The sequence below is a fragment of the Passer montanus genome, unplaced genomic scaffold (genome assembly GCF_014805655.1).
Source record: "Passer montanus isolate IOZ18808 unplaced genomic scaffold, ASM1480565v1 scaffold16, whole genome shotgun sequence".
Taxonomy (NCBI): Eukaryota; Metazoa; Chordata; class Aves; order Passeriformes; family Passeridae; genus Passer; species Passer montanus.
The window spans coordinates 11,104,904-11,124,618 of record NW_024363160.1 but is presented as its reverse complement, the minus strand read 5'-3'; the positions used below and the strand labels follow the sequence as shown (position 1 = coordinate 11,124,618).

The following is a 19,715-nucleotide window of genomic DNA, read 5'->3' as shown; positions in this document are numbered from 1 at the left end:
GCAAGCTCCCAGTTATGCAGGTTTTATGTTCTTGTTTTAAATACTAGAAAAAACAGCATTTACTTTTAAAGATGTGATCATAATGCTGATTGCTCTGTTAAATTCTAATCATGGCCTTTTCCCATCATGCAAGCATTTTTGAGATTTCAGGTTTGGTTTTTTTTCCTCATTTTCTGTGAATCCAGAGTTAAAGTCTCAAAAGAGAGGGGAAAAGGAAAACCAACCAACCAAGAAAAAAAGCTCTTATCAGCTAAAAATATTTCATTTAAATGGTTTGATATGTTATTTCGGTTGTGATATTTTCTTATTTTAGCATTTTAAACATATGGTAAGTTTTTAAAATAAAAGTGTCTTCTAACCAAAGAACAGAAATTTAATTTAGAAAATAGCAGAATAAGTTACTTGAGAGCTCTTTTTTTTTTTTTTTTTTAGCATGTTAAGCATTGGAATACATTGAACCAAATTTCCTCTGAACAGTTTCAATTTAGACAACTTTGAGTTCAAAACCCTTGGTCTTGGTATTAGTTGCATTTACTTGAATGGGATTACCTGGGCAAAGGACACATTTGTGTTCATTTGGGCACAGGTTGTCTGAAATCAGCCAGTACCAAGGCAAATATTGCTCTCACTAAAGACTTCCTATTATAAGAGTTTAGCTCTGAATCCTTTGAAGATAACTAAGCAAGAAGTATTTTCAGCTTCATTTGTCCCTTATCTACATCTGCTGCTAGCAGGCATTGTGTTTAGAAAAGGAATATTTATGAGGCAGTAATTCTCATGAAACACCTTGATTTTCATCTAGATGAGCTTCACAAGCCAGGAGATGCAGTTCCTGAATTCAGGGATCTGTTTCTCCTGGGGAGCTGCAGTGTGTTAGCCACTGCTGAGAGCCAAACACCCACCCAGCTGCTCACCCACTCCTCCTCAGGGGGCAGGGGAAGAAAATATGATAAGGAAACTGGTGGGTTGAGATAAAGTTAGAGAAATTGCATACCAATTACTGTTGTGAGTAAAACAGCCCTGACTTGGGGAAAATGAATTTAATGTATTGCCAGTGAAAATGGATTCAGGTAGTGAGAAACAAAGGCAAGCAATAAAACAAAACAGCATCTTTCCTCTCTCTCTTCCAGGCTCAACTTCCCTTCTCCCAGCTCCTGCTCCCCACCCCACAAGCAGCAGAGTGAGGCATAGGGATGGGCACAGTCAGTCCCTAGCAGATCCTCTCAGTCTCTCCTTCCATCTGATACCTTTCCTCTGCTCTAGTGTGGGTCCTTCTGAGCTGCAGTCCTACAGGGAAAAAAAAAACTGCTCTGGCATGAGGTTTTGCCAGCCCTCATTCAGATCTCTGCTTCAGTGTAGGTTGTTCAAGGGACGCAGGGGAGTTTCTGCTCCAGCATCTGTAGTGCCTTCTCTCCTTCTCTTGCATCAACGCTTACACTGTTGTTTCTCGCTCTCTTTTTTTTCTTCCTCCTCTGCCTGTCCAGCATTTTTCTCTTCTCTTATATATGTTAAGGCAGGGCAGTGCTTACACTGTTGTTTCTCACTCCCTTTTTTTCTTCCTCCTTTGCCTGTCCAGCATTTTTCTCTTCTCTTATATATGTTAAGGCAGGGCAGAGGCAGGGCAGCCTCAGCCTCCTCCAATTCTTCCCTTTCCTCCCCCTGCTACCAAAACCTTGACATGGACAACCAATGCATGAGCTTATATGTCTGCAACCCTGCCAATAGTGCTTTTGAAAATAAAACTTCTTTGCTATATGACATAAAATGTAACATGGTCTAAGACAGCTGCTGAAGTAACAAAACTTTGAACTTGACAGAATAAAAAAGCCCTTGCACTCTCTGATAACAGTCTGTCTATCTATCTATATCTATCTATCTATCTACACTCTCTGATAACAATCTGTCTGTCTGTCTATCTATCTATCTATCTATCAATCATCTATCTATCTATCTTATTCTGAGTGCTTATATATAAACAATTTGGTCCTTTCAAAAGGACTGTTATTACTAGGTATTAAATATGCTTTTTGAAAGCAGATCAATTATGAGTCATTATAATTCCTTCCATGATTCTGTTCTCCAGCTTTGAGATGTACACTTCTGTTCCCACTTGAATTGGTAACAGAAACAAATATGTCTGGCATATTTGTGTAGTGTATGTAATGTGATGGGGAGCACATGCAATATAGAATGAAACTGAATTATTGATGATAGATGAAAGATAAAGTAAAATGTTTCAGTGCAACAAAGCTCTGATATATTTAAAATTAAGAAAATGCTCAATTGCATTGGAGAAGGACAAGAAACAGTGGTAAAATTCAAGCAAAATAAGGGGAATTAAGGACCTGATGGTACGTGCCTGCGTGGAGGGTACTTGTGTATGGCTTTTGTTTAGCACATTTATTTGCCAAGCTGGTAGAAATGGTGCTCACAAATAAAAATGAGCCTAATTTGAATTGGCTACTTTTGTAGTGTATAGACATGTTGCTATTACGTAGTACCCTCTCATCTTACCTTCTTGCTTCTGCAGCTATTTCAGGTTACATCTTGACAGAGAACTTTTTTAGAGTTTGAGTTGCAAACAAATTTGTTGTTATTTATTGCAGTATAAACAACATAATGTATGTTAGGAATTATCTCTCTCGATTTATATTTTTAGTCTGACATAATCCTAGGAAGATCTGCAATTTAAGGGATATCATTGATAATAAAAAGAAAGAAGTATCTAACTGAAAATTTGGTTTTTAGCCCTGTAGTGGAGCTTTACTAAAATTGTTTTCCACCTCCATTCTCCTTGGTTTCTCAAAGGAAATAAAAGTTCAGGACTAGTATCCAGAAAAAACTCTGAACGAAACATATTGCATTTTCTTTTTCTCTGTGGTTCAAAAAGGCAAAGGAGTAACTCAGTTCAGCTTGAGGTTATACATCTTATAAAAATGATGCAATGACTTTAATAGTCTCTGATATCATCAAAGTGCATGGATGATGTGGTGGAACGTGTACTGTGTTTTTCAAGCAGCAAGTCCTCTTTCCAAAAGCAAAAATTAAGCCTAAAATAACATTAAACCACTAAGACAGTCTAATTGCTGAGAGACAGTTCGCGTGACCAGATTATAGTTTGTCACTTCTTTTTAGATCAGTCTCTTCTAAGTAAACAGACATCCTTCAGCACTGAGTATTTCCCTGTGGCAATCTGCTAAGGAAAACAAGAGAGGAGACCTACCCGACACAACTCTTTCTGCTGGCTGTGATTTATTTGAAGTCACGGGGGCTGCTTATCTGCCCAGAGAGAGCTGCAGAGCCTGCGCCTGCCCGCCCGCTCTGAGTGGAAGGTCCATTGTTCTGTCACAGAGCTGGAGAGATTGCCAAAGGTTGACCTTGCCTGGTGACCTTATCAGAGGTGATTTTGCAAAAAAATTTACTGGTTTGTTTCAGTAACATTCAAATAATTTTCCACAAGTAGGTTTTTTCTTGATGTGTTCCAAGTGGTAGCCACGACGATTGTGATTCTAAGCAGAGGTTGCTCCGGAGGGGGTTTTGTGTTTCTGAGGAGTTTTCTATTTTTTCCATTCTCTAAGGCCTTGTGCTGTCTTCTGGTTCTCTGAAGACAGCGATGGCTGTGCCTGCAAAAAGCAAGTATCAGCAGCTGCTCCTCTGAAGGAAAGTGTAACTGCATAAATGTATGCTATGGAAACATGACAAATATTTTACTATAAAACATGCTTTCTTTGTCACTGTGATAAGTCATCATTACCAAAAGGTTTCAGGAATTAATCTGAATATATTTCTCCCACTCAATATCTTTTTAGACAGTATTAGATCTATATATGAGTGCTGTTTTCCTTCAGTATAGTCTGAAAATCAGAACATTTTTTCTTTATTAATGTTTGAAATTGTCAAGAAATAAGGGAACAACAACAACAATTAAGTAGTTAAAATTTGTCATTTTTTAATTTGGAAAATAGTTTGAAAATAGATACTGCTCAATACCCAGCAGACTGAAGATAACAGCATGAGTACATTTCATAGAGTAGCACAATATAGTGTAGCTGTATCCTGAAGGGAAGTTGAGCATCTGAACACACCTCCTTTCCAGCTGCAGTCACATTCATGGAATCACAGAATGGGTCAGGTTGGAAGGGACCACATTGGGTCATCAGGTCCAACCTCCCTGCTCCTAGAGCACATGGCACAGGATTGCATCCAGATGGTTTTTGAACACCCCGGTGAGGGAAAGCCCACAACCTCTCTGGACAATCTGTTCCAGTGCATGGTGACCTGCACAGAACAGAAGTTCTTTCTTCTGTTCTTTCTATACAGGTGGAATTTCCTGTGCCCCAGTTTCTGCCGTTTCCTCTTGTTCTATTGAACAGTTCTATCGAACACCACTGAGAAGAGCCTGACCCAAAAACTAACAGCTGATGAGAGAAATAAGGATTGTTTTGTTTAAGTGAAGAATAATAACAGTAAGGGGAAGGAATCTCAAAAACATGTCAACTTTCTGTTGCAGTGGAGCAGCAGAAGCAGGAACGTATAAACCTGTATTGACAGCCAGCCTGTCCATCACTGACCTCCCCTCAGCTTTTAATGATAGGTGATACATTGTCTTCTAAGTGAACTCATCTGCTTTTTCTTGGCTTTGTGATATTTTATCACTGGAGAAACATGGCAAGGATCAGTTTAATGAACAGATCCTTTCCACCAAAAGTAATATGTATTGGATTTTATCTGGGTCAGGCACTGAGTAGATGATTTGACTAAATTTGCTAAAAAGATAAGAAAAAAGATAGTGGGTCACCTATTCTTTAACTTGGCCAATGCATGCTTTTCTTTTTTTTTTTTTAAATTTAAATATTTTATCTAGTCTAATGTCAGTATCTCACATGATGAAATATTGAGTAGTCTTTCTTATATTTTACTGAAAGAACTTCAAAACAGTAATGATAATTACCACTCTGTGGTCATGTATTCCTCTCACAGACTTCCTACTAGCAAATATTTTTATGGCTTTTGGTAATTTAATTATAACTTGATTAAAAATTAACAACTTCAATACAAAAATATTTTATTAATTAGAAATACATAATTTTGCTAGTGAACATTTAATTAAAATGAAGTAGTATTTTTTATGTGTAATTTTTAGCCAATATTAGTCTGTGTAGAAAAAATTTATTGAAAACATATGGGGCTTGATTTAGACAAGGGAAAAACAATGATATATGGAGAATTGGTGGTGATAACAGGTAATATCAGTTGCTTATTTTTGAAGGAGGTGGATATTGCCTTTCTATTTTTTATTGATATATATTAAAAATCATCAAGCTAATGTCATTTTATTATTTGAGATTAGAAACAAGCATTATGATAAAATCACAATGCAGAACTAGAGGCTAGAAATCTTCATTTAAAAACCCAAATATGGATCTAATTGGCTCAAAATTATATATACATATGAGATCCTTTGGTAAAACACCAGTTCAGCATATGAGGGGGTTTAGGGGCATGTACTTCCAAACGAAATAAAATGAAATGGGAACAACAGGTCTGGAATTTACATGAAAGACACCGGAAAACAACTATTTAATCTACAAAGATATAAAAATAACTGAAGGTATTTGAGTAAAGCTTCTTTTTGGATGTAGGCATCTGTTTGTGTATCTACACATACCTAGTTAGACATGAACATGCATATGAAGAAATATCTACTTAAAATGTTTGTATGTAAGTGAGACTAAGTGCAGAAAAGGGAAAACCAGCTCTCTTGGAGAGCTACAGCAACAGAAGTAGTGACTGACTTCAGCTTTAAATCTCAGCATGGGAATCCTGGGCTGATACTAAGAACATACATTTGGTTCCATTTTTAAAAATCTAACACTTGCAAGTATGACAGCCAAATAAAAGTCTATTTGTGCTATACAAATAAAAGTGCTATTTGTTTTTTTCTCAGATCTTCTAGCTTGTGCCTACAGTTAACACAACTGAGCTAGACTTGTGCTGGGGATCCAGGCACAGTGATACGGTGGCTGGAGGTGTTGGGTGGTTTCATCCAGGCATGCTCAGATTTGAGTTGGATATTTTGACTTCTGAATCCTGGGCAGATACAGAGCCTTTAGATGGGGAGGGGTCTATATTTGACACTATTTTTATGTCTGTCAAAGGAATGGGTATCAAAACTAAGGCTTCAAATTAGGTGTGTCTTGCCACTGGGCATTTGCACAAATAAAAGTGCTGTTTGTTTTTTCTCAGATCTTCTAGCTTGTACCTACAGTTAACACAACTGAGCTAGACTTGTGCTGGGGATTCAGGCACAGTGATAAGGTGGCTGGAGATGTTGGGTGGTTTCATCCAGGCATGCTCAGATTTGAGTTGGATATTTTGACTTCTGAATCCTGGGCAGATACAGAGCCTTTAGATGGGGAGGGGTCTATATTTGACACTATTTTTATGTCTGTCAAAGGAATGGGTATCAAAACAAAGGCTTCAAATTAGGTGTGTCTTGCCACTGGGCATTTGCACCTGTGAGGTCTGTTGTGGAATTAGATGTTGTGCGGCCATCAGTCTGTTCTTATACACAGCCTAGACAGGAGGAGGAGCACTGAGCTGGTTCGGTGACTCACAGGCTTAAATCCAGACTTAAATTCTTGCTCTAAATCAGGCACAGAACTGGATCTCTGGTGTGGAAAGATCCCTTTAAGTACTAGCCAGAGGAATAGAGGACAGCAACAGCTGGCTGCCTGGGCTGGGAGAGGGGATGGTCAGGTTTCTTCAGGCAAGATTGGCAAAGCAGTGATGAGCTGTGCATTGCACCAAAGATAAGACATTAAGCAGCTTAGAGTTGTCAGAGCTGGAATAGTTGTACATGTGCCCAGGAGCAAAGTTGTACTGTTAGCAATTTGGGAGCCTCAGGAGCCTGGGCACCTACAGGAGTAGGCAACAGATTTTAAAAAATGTAATTTCTTACTTTTATAATAATTTATTTATTAAAATAAATTAGATTTATTTTAATTTCATAGGAGGCAAATCTGTAAAATATATAAGCCATCAAGGAAATAAAACCAGATCCTAGCAAAAGGTTTTATGATGTCTTCCAGAAGGAACCAAAAGGTTCCCTCATAGTCACTTCTTTAGTTTATGCTTCACAATGTCTCCACAAAATAGGAAAGTTGGCAAGGCAAGTGTGGAATTTCAGGTAGACAAACTGAGGCAAATGGCAAGATAAGGTGATAAGATCAAGGAATTCATGTGCTGCCTGCTTAATCCTTTTCTTTGGCCATGCTCTTTGGGAGATGCAAAGAATAATAGTTATAAATCAACAGATTGTTAAGAAATACAAAGAAGGTAAAAAATCTTAAGAAAGAGATTGTGTGACAATCCTAGCTGTCTTAATAAGTGAAATTTTCAGTAAAACACTAAGATTTTATGACCAATACAGTAAGAAATCAATCTTTAATAAGTTGACAGTATTGATTAGATTTGCAGTTAATTGTAACATGACTTTTTACAAATCATGGTGTGTTAAGGGCAGTACACAGAGAACTACATTATTTATTTAGTGAAAGGGCTGCAAAGGTCATGAGAGCATATTTTCAAGGAAGAAAAATTTTTAAAATGTTGTAAAAGAAGGAAACTAGGTATGTGGAAAAATTTCTAGTCCCTTTTTGTCTTATTTAAAGAATTTGATAAGCTCTATAGGCATTCACATATCAGTACAGTGACTTGTGTGAATGTAATGTAAACAAATAAAAAGCAGTCTAGGATGATTCTTTTTTCGAATGTTCACACAGAAAAAAATGAGAACATGGTTGACTCTTCTCTTCAGTTAGTATATACTACAGAGCAGAAGGTAAGTGTAGATGGTTCAGTACCTCTGAAGCAAGAAAAGGAGGAAAACTAATCTGAGAATTGTTATGCATTTAAATCTGAGATAGGCTATGCATTCCAGAATTAAATTCTGGCTCACTTAAAGCTGATGGGTTAACTTATACTTCTGGAAGGCCAGATATTTCCCAGAGGAATCTGTCTACTGAACACAAATGGGTATTCAGATTTGAGTTAAATGTAGTGGTGGTCAAAAGCCAGAACAACTCAAACAGGAGTTTTTCAGTTCAGCTAACCATTCAGGCAGAGCTCTCTTAAAAACAGAGCTCTGGTTTTATTTTGTTTTGTTTTCCTCCCCAGAGGCATATTTTTTTCCTCATTCTGCATCCTCAGCTGTTGGTTATCAAATCTCTCTTGGAGAATTTAATGAATAAAAGCCTGTGAGGATTAACTTGATAAGAAGTTCATGTATATCAAACAGTAAAATGCTGTTGTAATGTGATGGTTCAAAATCTTATCAGTAGTAACATATTAATAGTGCCACATTTTTTGGAAAGCTTTGCTGGAAAGGATGTAAACAGGCTGGGCACACTGAAGGGAACTTAACCCAGGCCCCTGCTTCTAATGTGATAATTTCCTTTTTAGCTTGATAACAGTTTCCTATTTCCATACCATACTGAGCAGTCCAGTAAAAAAAAAAAACAACAACAACAACAACAACAACAAAAAAACAAAAACAAAAACACAGCAAAACAAAAAACCCAAAAAAAACCCAAAAAAAACCCAAAAAAAAAACCAAAAAAAAAACCCAAAAAAAACCAAACCAAACCAAAAAACCCCCAGAAATATAAGAGGTTGCAGGCACTTGGAAATATAAGGCACGTTATCAGCATTTTCTTGGGGCATGAGATCAACAGTAATAGTTTAACTGGTGTAGCAATTGCCCTTTCTAAAGAAATGACTCACTCCTGAATGATAAACATACTCAAGTGTTCACTGCTGCTCCATATGGCTCTGCCTTAAACAAAGGCTGTCCTTCAAGGGCTGTAGGATTGCCAGGCAGGGAAGCCCTCATTGCACACAGTGTGGCCCTGACCCTGCTCCCGCTCAGGGTAATTCTGCAGAAAAGGCTGCTTATACTTCTCAACCTGGGATGCTGATTATCTACTAATGAAAAATGAATGTATCAGCAAGCATGTCAATGTAACTGCTAACATACTTTTTCTTTCTCAAGCATCAGTTTCCCAGGTATGTTAATGGTCCTGAGAAACACTGAGGACTTGTAGAAGGAGGTGGAAAGCATAGGTTGTATTTAGGGACTCCTAACATTTAATCAGTTCTGTTACTGAAGTAAAGTAGGAGGAGTAATTGGTCAAAAATCAGGAAGCATAGTGATAAAAATATTGCTTACTGTTATTTTGATGCTGTATTTTTCTGGTCTCATACAAAGAATTTTGGTGCCAGTTATAAACTTTTGACTTTGGAAACTTCCAGTAGAGCTTTGGTTCAGCCCAGGTTGGGCTGAACTCAGCAGGTCATGTGTTTGCTTGGGGTGCTGAACTTTGGCCTTTTGCCTCATAGAATGGTGTTGCAGGCTAACTGCTGGCGCTGGACCTTCAACTGGCAGTGTCTCTTCCACTGCCTTCCTAGAGGAAAACCTTTGAGAAAAAAAGGAAAAATTCCATTGATGCCTGCAGTCATGAGAGTAGATCCTTTGTACTTATCTGGCACTACATTCATAAAGAGCCAAACATGAGCTTTCTTCTTTTTGCTTCTTTTCAGTGACAGACAAGACCTCTCACTGAAACTTGGTGACAGTCTCACAGTGATATGGTCATAATTTCAGTCAATAACCCTTAAAAAAATAGGACCAAGAGGGGTATGGAGTACAGGTTAAGTGCAAGTATTAGAACCTAGAACTAAAGATGTTTCGGAGATAAACAGGCTTGTTTAAAAGTGAGAATGACAGCAACTCAGAAAAAAGTGTGAACGTGCTTGCCCTTACAATTTTAATCAGTGATATGTTTTCTCATGTATCCTAATTTTGCTTGCTTCAGTTTTCTGGACTTATTTTGTACTGCCTAATTTTTCTTTCTGAAAAGTTTATATATAAAGAACAACTGTTCTCCAGATATTAAGGCTAAATTCTTATTGCAAAATTTTAATAATTCTATGGATGTCAGCCAAGCTTCCCACATGAGTGGATGAAATGTGTTTCTGTGTCAATATTTATTGCTTTAGGACAGTGATTTTTTTTTTTGTGGCTTGTTAGCTTTAAGCCTGGGTATAGCATAATTTTATTGAACATGAGTGGATGACATGAGTGGATGAAATGTGTTTCTGTGTCAATATTTATTGCTTTAGGACAGTGATTTTTTTTATTTTTTTTTGTTAGCTTTAAGCCTGGGTATAGCATAATTGTATTGATGATATTTTTACTATAAAGTTGATGATTTCTTCTATCTTTTCAGAATATATGAAGTGTGTGTAGTACAAGACTGAATGCAGTGGGCCTTTAAACTATATATGTCAGGGCAGAAGCTTTGCAAGCCTTTTGAAGTCTTAGAGAAATAAGAGGCATTTACCCTGTCAAATGGTGACACTTGATTGTCATCTTCACCAGGTCCCACCAGTGTGATCTCTTGAGCCTCCAGTCCTGGTGATACATGGAAGCCACTGATGGATTCACTGTTTATTGAGAGTGACTTTGCATGCACTGTAAAGTTAATGAGGGTAGCAACAATGTTTTAAATCCTGCACTGTAGGGATATCCAACCCAATATAAATTCCCGTTATAAGCAGTTTAGTTTTAAGACATCAGAATAGAATTTGCACTTGTTCATCTTCTGAACAAGTGTAAACAACAGAATACTGACCAGAATAAAAGTACATTAGCTAAAATAGATTAAGTACTTAAATTGTTATATTAATATGTTATTTTAAAAAGCACTGTTTATAGCAAAATATCTGTGCAATGTTATAATTTAATCTTTGTTTGTATCTATGTATCTAATGAAAGTGGAACTGAAGTGGTATTTTGTAACTACTATAAATGTTGAATTCCCTGCTAAGGAGACTGGTTAAAAAGTCATTATAGCATGTAGTGGTAGTATCTACTGAGCAGTGTTTTTGTTACTGTTCTACACAGCTAGTTTTGAGAGCTTGGTGTAATCCTGATTAAGCAAAGAAGCTCCAAATCAGATTATACATCTGGTGGCAATTAGATGGGACAGTCACCACCTCAGAACATAGTATTTCCACTGGAAAAAGAAAAAAAAATTCCACATTCCATGGTATAACTAAAATACAATTAAACATAATCCTCTTATCTCTTCCTGAACTATATTCACACACATTAATAGTCATGGCCTTTTGTCCAACATGCAGAAATAAAGAATGCCTCATGGATGACAAAACTCCTCTAGACTGTCATGTTTTACTAACTATTGAAACTCTGGAACTATTTTCACTGTTTTGTCCGAATAGAGAAAAATATGGGAGAATCTTTAGCACAAAGAGAACAAACTTGAGGAAGTGAATGAAAAAAAGCAAGAATTAGGGATAGCTAATAATTAGAGATAGTTAATTAATAGTCTCATAAGGTGAGTGGTAGAAGCTCCTTTTTTAATACAATAAATGTTTTTATCACTGAAGAATTTAGTTTGGATGATAAACCTACTCTGACAAGAAGATAGATTAGATAAGTCACATTCCCCATCCACATTTTTATTTTATGTGGTTATGTGTCTCTGTTGAGCAATCTAAGTAAATAGAAAATTATACAAACAAAATATTTAGTAGGTAAATTGTATTTTAACATATGAGAGGACTTGCAGGATGAGATGTTAGACATTCTGCTCTGAACAGTGGCTGCCCGTGGTGAACCTGGTCTGGTGATTCACATTAGCTGAGATTAAGCAAGTGGATTATGATGTTTTTCCTGGCTGAGCATACTTGGAATAAGACTAAGGAGGTTGTTTCATGTGGCATAGACATGGTACAATTTATAAATCTCTGAAAACAGGCTATACTCTCTTTTATTTACGTAGGACTGTGGGTGAGTATGATAAAATTATATGCAATGCTTACCAGCTTTATGACATTGAAGGTATTCTTATGTATTTAGAACAAAGTGTTCCACTTAGTGTCTTTATAGAATTTAGCTTTGTGCATAAATGTTGCATGACTGATTTTGTTTATAGAACAGAGGGAAAAGATTAAATTCTGATTTCTGTTTGACTTTATTGGAGAATAAATTTCTCAACATTTTAGTTGCCGAAGTATTTTAATAGGCATCCTCTTCCATATAATATCAACTCTTTATTAATTTTAGAATGATATCAAGTATGGAAATTGATAGTATATTTATGATGAAATGAAGGTATTTTGTGGCGGTGTGTAGTATGAAAAAATAACTTCCACAGTAAGTCGATTGTTCATTGTTGAAATTTTTTTTTTGTAAAAGCTAACTATAAGATATCTAAAAGATGCAGAAGAATTTTTTTCTATTTAGATTAATGCTAAAAATGTGGTATGCCAAATAAAGGTCTATAATCCATTTTTCTAAGGAAAACTTATTTTTCTTAGTTTTGTACATTCAAATTATTTCATGTTTACACTGAAAAATGTCTTTTTTCTTTATTGATATGTATATTCCCTCTTTGTCTTGGATTTCAGTACTTCCACAGTGTCAAGACAAAGTATAATAATTAGCTTTATGTAAAATCTGTTGCATTTTTCTTTCAAATGTTGATGCTTATGTAACTGACTGTTTTGCACAAGCACAAATATCTAGAACAGCTTCTGAGACTCTAATTCTAAAGTGATTAATGTCAGCGGGCTCATGAGAAAATCCACCTATTTTATCTCTTGTAAGAGTGAATAATCAAATCACACAGTTGGATGAAATTCCACTCCATTTTCACAAAGTGTTAGAAGTACAGTAGAGAGTCGCTGAGGAGCTGTGTCTGTTCTTTCCTCTGGTCATTGCTGACAACAGCGCTTTTCCCTGAGAGATCCTGGAATGGGCTCTCAAACTCCACTCTTGGTCAGCTGAAATGGAGTAACATGACATTCAGTTCACTCAAGAACTTCTGTCATTGCTGCTGTCACTTGAGTAGAACATTTGCTCTGCAAAGAGAGTGGGAAAGTTTGTGTTGCATCTAGCAACAAAAATGCCCTTATGGATTTCCACCAGGAACATCCAGCTAAGCAGAATGAGGCACACAGCGTAAAATGTCTGGTTCAAAATGTGTCCCTAGTCTAAGCTCACCAATCAATCTCTCAGTATAGAAGTATAGAGAAAATTTACTCAGTTAATGAGTAGATCTGTGAAAAAAATGGACAAATGTAGCTCTCAGTGGTTTCAGTTAAGTGGAGCTCCTCCCTCTTACCAAAAGTAAGTAATTTCAGTAGCCGGGTTGTATAAGTTGCTGCAGCAAACATTGAAAATTTCTTCTTGCTTATTTCTCAATTAAATACTTTTTTTCCTTTTTCATTTTTTAGGCTTTTAAAATTTATTTATTTATTTTAAATGGAATTCTGATTATGTAAATCAGCCTTAGAATACATCATTCTAGTGCAGTCCTGTTGGCTATTTTTTAGTTTTAGCACTTAGAAGAATATTTATTTTACAACATAAATGATGTCTTATAAGGAGACATTTCATCCTGTATTCTGATCAGTGTTCAAAATAACTAACTCCTAGAGAAGTCAAAACATCTGAGCTGAAACTATGCATTATTGCACTTCAGCTGAAGCATTATTGGAAAAGCTGTAAGAACACAGTAAGATAAACCCTTGTCAAATCTGGCTTTATTTGAACCTTAACTTTCTTGAAACATAACATCTTATGAATTTCAGAACAGATATGTGCAGTATGAAAATAATAAGAATACTCTTTTCCATAGCTTCAATAAAAAATACATGGTAGCCAGAGATTGTTCTATTACTCAATATGGCAGCTATATTAAGATTACATCATCAAAGAATTTAATTTATTTTATTTTGATGACAAGTGTTCCCTGAGGCTGCTATGTAGCTTTTCAGTAAAAGTCCACTAAAACTGTTACCTTGAGGCTAATTGGAAGTTTTTACCTCTCTGTTCCAGTGAAAGCAAACCAATCATTAAGACAGTTATTTTAGTCACTTAAAGGGCTGTCATTACAGTATCTGTATTTAGATTGGATTAAAATGGAAAGATTGGTGCTCTATTTACAAGCATGAGGACTATCAAGATGGTTGGCAGACATAATTTGTTGTTTATAAGACCAATATTTAAATATTTTCATTTCAAGACTTCTTCTCCTGAAGAATTCTTGAGTTTTTGTATCTTTTTGAGGGACCTAAAGGCTTTTCTTTTACTAAAAACACCTTATTTTGTCAGTAGTTTTTTCATCTCAGTGTACCCTAAGTGTCACTGTCGTAGTAGATATGTATTGTGAGAAAAAAACTTGTAATAGAAAAGCAAATAATATGTCAATTTAGTATAAAACTTCACTCTAACATATGCTTTTGGCCTTATTATGGTATAGATTACAGTGCTGTAAATCAGGAGTCTTTTCTCTGAATTCCATGGTTTTGCCTCGATATGAAACTAGTAAGATCAGACGGAATTGCATTTTCTTTCAGTTTAGCTAGCTATTTTGGACTAAAAAAGGCATGTACCAAAGCACAAATTTCTCCCTCCGAGTAAGGACTTTTCTTAAATATCTTAAATGTGAAATGTCATTAGCTTCATGTTCAAGAAAGGATGGACTGACAAACCACCTCCTTCTAAGAAAAGGTCTCTTATACCAAAATGATAAGAGATATGAAATTACGTTGGAGAGCTTTGGGAATACTTGCAAGTAGAGCTATGCTAACTTAATCTGACAGTATTGGAGTCTTTGTGGAATTTAGTGATAACAGCTTGAATCCATTTAAATCCAATGATTTTTGGCACAACACACTGCTGTTGGTTTCTCATAAATCCTCTTCCTGCACCTTTCAAAATGCAGACCATATTTTTACCAGTCACAGAGAAAGTTTTACATCCATCTCCTCTTTCTTCCAGATTGCTGTCAAAATGAGCGAAACACCTTCGAGCAGTTACTCGGCGAATCACCCAAACTCCTCTGAGAGTGAGCAGAGTTTATCCACGCGCCATTTCAATGTTACTGAACCTGTTGTGGCAAAACGGATTTGTTTCTATAAAAGTGGAGATCCCCAGTTTAATGGGATCAAAATGGTTGTTAATAGCAGGTCTTACAAGACCTTTGATGCCTTGCTGGATAGTTTATCCAAACGGGTCCCGCTACCTTTTGGAGTAAGGAATATTAGTACACCAAGAGGAAGACACAGTATCACCAATTTGGAGGATCTGGAAGATGGAAAATCCTATATTTGCTCCCATCAGAGGAAAATGAAGCCCATCAACCTGGAACAGGCCAGCAAAAAGCCACTGCCCTGGCAGATCAGCAGGCCTGTCAGCGCTCGTCGTCGAGCTGTGCAATTAGCAAGGCAGAATGAAGATGGGTCTGGCCATCGAGAAACCAGAATAACAACTCCCAAAAAGATGCTTGTCTTCAAAAATGGGGATGTAAGGCTTAGGCGCACCATAGTTTTGGGAAAGAAAAATACACAAACATTTGAGGCCTTTCTGGATTATATGAGCGAGTTAATGCAATATCCAGTTGCAAAGCTCTACACCACTGATGGCAGAAAGGTGAGAAAAAGGATGAGTACTGATATTTTTTTTCTTGGTGATTTCTTCTAGATTATTTTAAATAAAAAGTAGTTGTATCCATGATTGAAACATGGTCCTGATGTATGATCTGATGTGCTAAATTTAATCTGTTTACTTTCTTTTCTTTTTCCCCCTTTGGAAGGGCTACTGGCTTGGAGGAAATATACTGGAATCTTGTGAACAGAGAAAAGTTAGTGAGGACACATTTCATTTTAAGCAAAAAAGAAAAAAACACTTTTTTTCTCTTACTCAGACCTCTTTAAGGCATGCTGCCAATTCTGTACTTTTATCCATTTACACAAAACCTTCCTTTAGTGTTAACACTATTTATCTGGGATTTTTAATATTTTAGAACGTGATAAGTAGCATTTAATGTCCACAGGTACTTTTATCATTGCACAAATGCAGAGTGGTTTGCCATTAATGACTCGGAACTCTGACACCTGATTGCCTGTCATAGTTTCAAACCATGAACATGGTTCTGTACCTCTAAACTCAGGTCTCACATGATGTTTGTATAATTTCATCTCAGTGTTTTTTCTGTCTGTTGTTTAACCACAGAAAAACACTTATGGTTTCACTTAGCAGGTATCTAGAAAGAGAAATCTGTGCAGAATTTGAAGAGTTCAAAAGAAATCTCTTGCTTATCCTTCACTTGTTCAAATTGTGTATTAGGCTGGGAAACTGTGCATATTATCTAAAAGTTAGTGAAGTACAGTTTGTAAGCATTAATTTGCAATATATTTTGGAACATACATTCAAAACTGTCAGACAAGGCTCTGAGCATCTTGATCCAGTCAGATCTGCTTTGAGTAGAGGGTTAGACTACATGACCTCCAGAGGTCTTTTCCAAAGTATAATGCTCTGTGGCGGTGTCCTATTCCTTTGTGGAAGTGTGAGTCAGCTGTTTGTGCTGTATTCTGAATTTTTCCTCCACATCTTCATATGTATACTTACCTCCAAATGCATAATCATATTTCATGACTCTGAACAGTCATTGTGCAACAATGAAACAAAATTACATGTGTAAACACTTAAATTTTAAGAAAATTTTGATGTGGATCCAAGTTGCTTCTTGAAGTAATTATCCATTATATTTATATAACAAGATATATTCTCACAGAAATAGGAATTGCCTTATAGGAATTGAAAAATTAATTCCATGCTGTGATACATATTTAATAGTCTGCTGCAAATGAATGTAGAGAATAAGGAGTGAAGATATTAAAGCTTGAAAGGGATGAATCTCTTACATTATTTTTTGGTGGTTACTAAGGCAGAGAATTTAATGTTACTTTTTTTTCCAGGTTCCTAATCTTCAAGCCCTGATATTGTGCTCTGGAGCTGTAGTCGCAGCGGGGAGAGAGCCTTTTAAACCAAGCAATTATGAATCTCTTGGGTATTTGCGACCTGCTAAATTGCTTGGAATTGGAAATCGTGTGTACCCAAAAGCAAATGCCAAGTCAGAAAGTGAAAAGAGTAAGTTCTTTGAATTCATTTGTATTTTAATAATTTGTTTATCTCTTTCAGCATAAGACATAAACAGTGACAATCTTCCTAGGATCAAGGATATTCAGAAAGGCCAGCTGAAACTGTTTATATCTGCTGTGACTCCTCTATAAGCTTATGAAAGATCAAAGTGTTAATTTTCTTTTTAAAATGCAAGTTTCTGCTAAGTACTCAGCTACTATGAATATTTTGTTTCTGACAGACTTACTTAGAACATGGATGAAAATTTATGAGCATATTTCACTTTAATTCATTTGATTGCCATTGTTATTAATTTTTTGGTGTCATAATTAATAACAACAGTGGTAAAAGTAAAACCCCAGGCTACTTCAGGCTCTCATTGAGTTGCTTGGGCAAAATTTTGCTCAGTTTTCAGAACTTAAAAGTGGAGGTTTGGCTTGTCATGACTTACTCTTCTCTTGTCACATGCTCCACATAAATAGGAAAACTGGTATAGCATCCATCCACTCACAAATTCATTATGTTTTTGAAGCTGTTTTTGCCTAGAGTGTTGTCCATTCCTATATCCTCATGACTGTCATATATATTATTTTAATAATTTTGGGAAATGTACACGAATATGTACTTTCTGTTTGATTGCACACGGAGTTGCTCCCCTGATAGGATCAGGAATAGTGTGAAGTGGCTGGTGGATGATCAAGAACATGAAGAGCTTTTGAGAGAAGCCAGGCTAGATGAATAACCTGAGGGAAATGAACTGCTGTAGTAGCAGAGCTTTAGGTCCTGTGAGAATTCCTGACATTAGAGCATCCTGTAGGGCTGAGGTACTGTGTGCAGGAACTTCCTTAATCCAGAGTATTGTTTACTCTTGCTACATCTTCATGCTGTACTGAAGAACCCAGGGAACACTATAGTTGTTACTGTACCAGGACTTTCCATAGTAACCCTGACAGTGTCATGGAGCAGGTTAATAGATGACATTTGATTTCCATTTGCTTGAGGGAGTTCCATTCACATTCCTTCCACTTTATTCTCTCCTGACCAGGCTAGTAATTTTAGGTTTTTCTCAGCCTTCATGTATTTTGACTTGCACAGCTTGAGACCTGTTTGCAGAGTATAACTAATGAGTCAAGAGAGAATGAATAAGAACATTTTGAGAATGAAAGTTCTGCAGAAACGAAAGTCCTGCCTAGATTCTGCTTTGAGACAAAGACTGAGCCTTACAATTATAGAAAACTTGAGTTGTTGAATATGATTATCTCCTACTTCTAATTCTTAGTCAACAGCAATCACAGAAGGAGGGAGGAAAAACAATCCTGTTTATGTCTTTAGTCTGAGAATTTAACAAATATTGGGGGTAGGAGATATCACTTATGGTATGAAAGCAGGGAAACTGGAATTTCAGCATTTTTGTTCCAATTCTATTTCCTGAGACAGAGAAGGCGAGATTGTTATTTTGTGAAGCATAAGTTCTGGTCTGTGTTAGAAGAATTAGTACAAACCTTTGTCTCTTATTCAGTTCATGGTAAAGCATATACTAGAGAAGCTTGCAAGGCCATTTTCCTGAAGTTATAAGCATGTTTCTATAACAGTAATATATTACTGTAAAAGTATTGATGTGAAACCACTTAAAAAAACAAACAAACTTAAAGTCAAGAAATTTAGAGAAGTTATTATTATATCTGTTAAAATGCTTTTTGCAAGTGAAACCTATCTATGAAATGGTAGATCATATATATATATTTAGATATCATCCACATGTGTTTCCCTTGCACATGTGGAAGACCTTGGAAGACAGCAAAACTTTATTCTTATCTCATGCTCTTTTAGCTCTCAACTCTTCAGTGATAACTATGAGGGAAAGATGAGGTAAAGTTTTTAAAGGACCCAAGTTATTGCAGAGTAATCAAAACATATTGTGGGAAAATATATTGTGTATGCTAACACATTTTGGGCCACATTCAAAAATCTCTGAAGTCTAGAAGTATTCTCAGAGGTTTTGCTGAGTTTTGCACCATTTTCTACAGTACAGATGCATAAATATGTTCTAGAATGTAATGATTTAAGTTCAGATTTTACAAGGAGTTCAAGAACTTCGATGTTTACTTCTTTATAGAAGGTCAGAGGATTGCATATGGACCCTTTTGTAATGTGTCAGTGGCATTGCAAAAGAGTAGTTACTCATGTACTGTAGATTGTTAAATTAAGCCCAAGGACATATATATTGACCTTGACTGACATATTTTAGTACTAACTGCAAGAACTAATAGGAAGTGATATAATGATCACTAAAGCATGAAGAGGTAACTTGAAACCCAAACAAGTGAGCACCTATGAATCCTTTGAAAAGTTCAAGGCAACCTCAGCTCTCAACTAAGTATGAAATAAGATCATCTAGTACTCCTTTTAGACTTTGGAGCTTCAAATAAGATTGTAGTTATGGCATTAGAAAGAACTTACTGTAAAATAAAATTAAGTGGATAAGTATTTAAATCTTAGTTCTTTATTAAGACATATTTCATTGAAAATTTCACAGATGAGTAGCAAGAATTTTTGGGTGTTTTTTTTTTGTACTTTTTAATGCAAAATAAATAAAAACCCCAAAGTATGTAAAATAACACACTTTATTAGCATCTTTAATACTAATTTTTCTCCTTTCTTTTCCTTTTTTGCCTGTCCGCTGTCTCATCTGGATCCTTAT

General features: G+C 36.1%; 1 protein-coding gene across 3 annotated transcripts in view; it reads left to right on the top strand.

Moving 5' to 3' along the window:
- RP1 (RP1 axonemal microtubule associated) overlaps positions 1-19,715 on the top strand; it is a 188,458-nt gene that overhangs the window by 11,364 nt on the left and 157,379 nt on the right. For all 3 annotated transcript variants that reach the window (XM_039703103.1, XM_039703102.1, XM_039703104.1), the window contains exons 2-3: positions 14,873-15,523; positions 16,852-17,023. In XM_039703103.1, coding sequence (XP_039559037.1) covers positions 14,885-15,523; positions 16,852-17,023 — 811 coding nt within the window. In that variant the 5' untranslated portion in view covers positions 14,873-14,884. The remainder of the gene's footprint in view (positions 1-14,872; positions 15,524-16,851; positions 17,024-19,715) is intronic.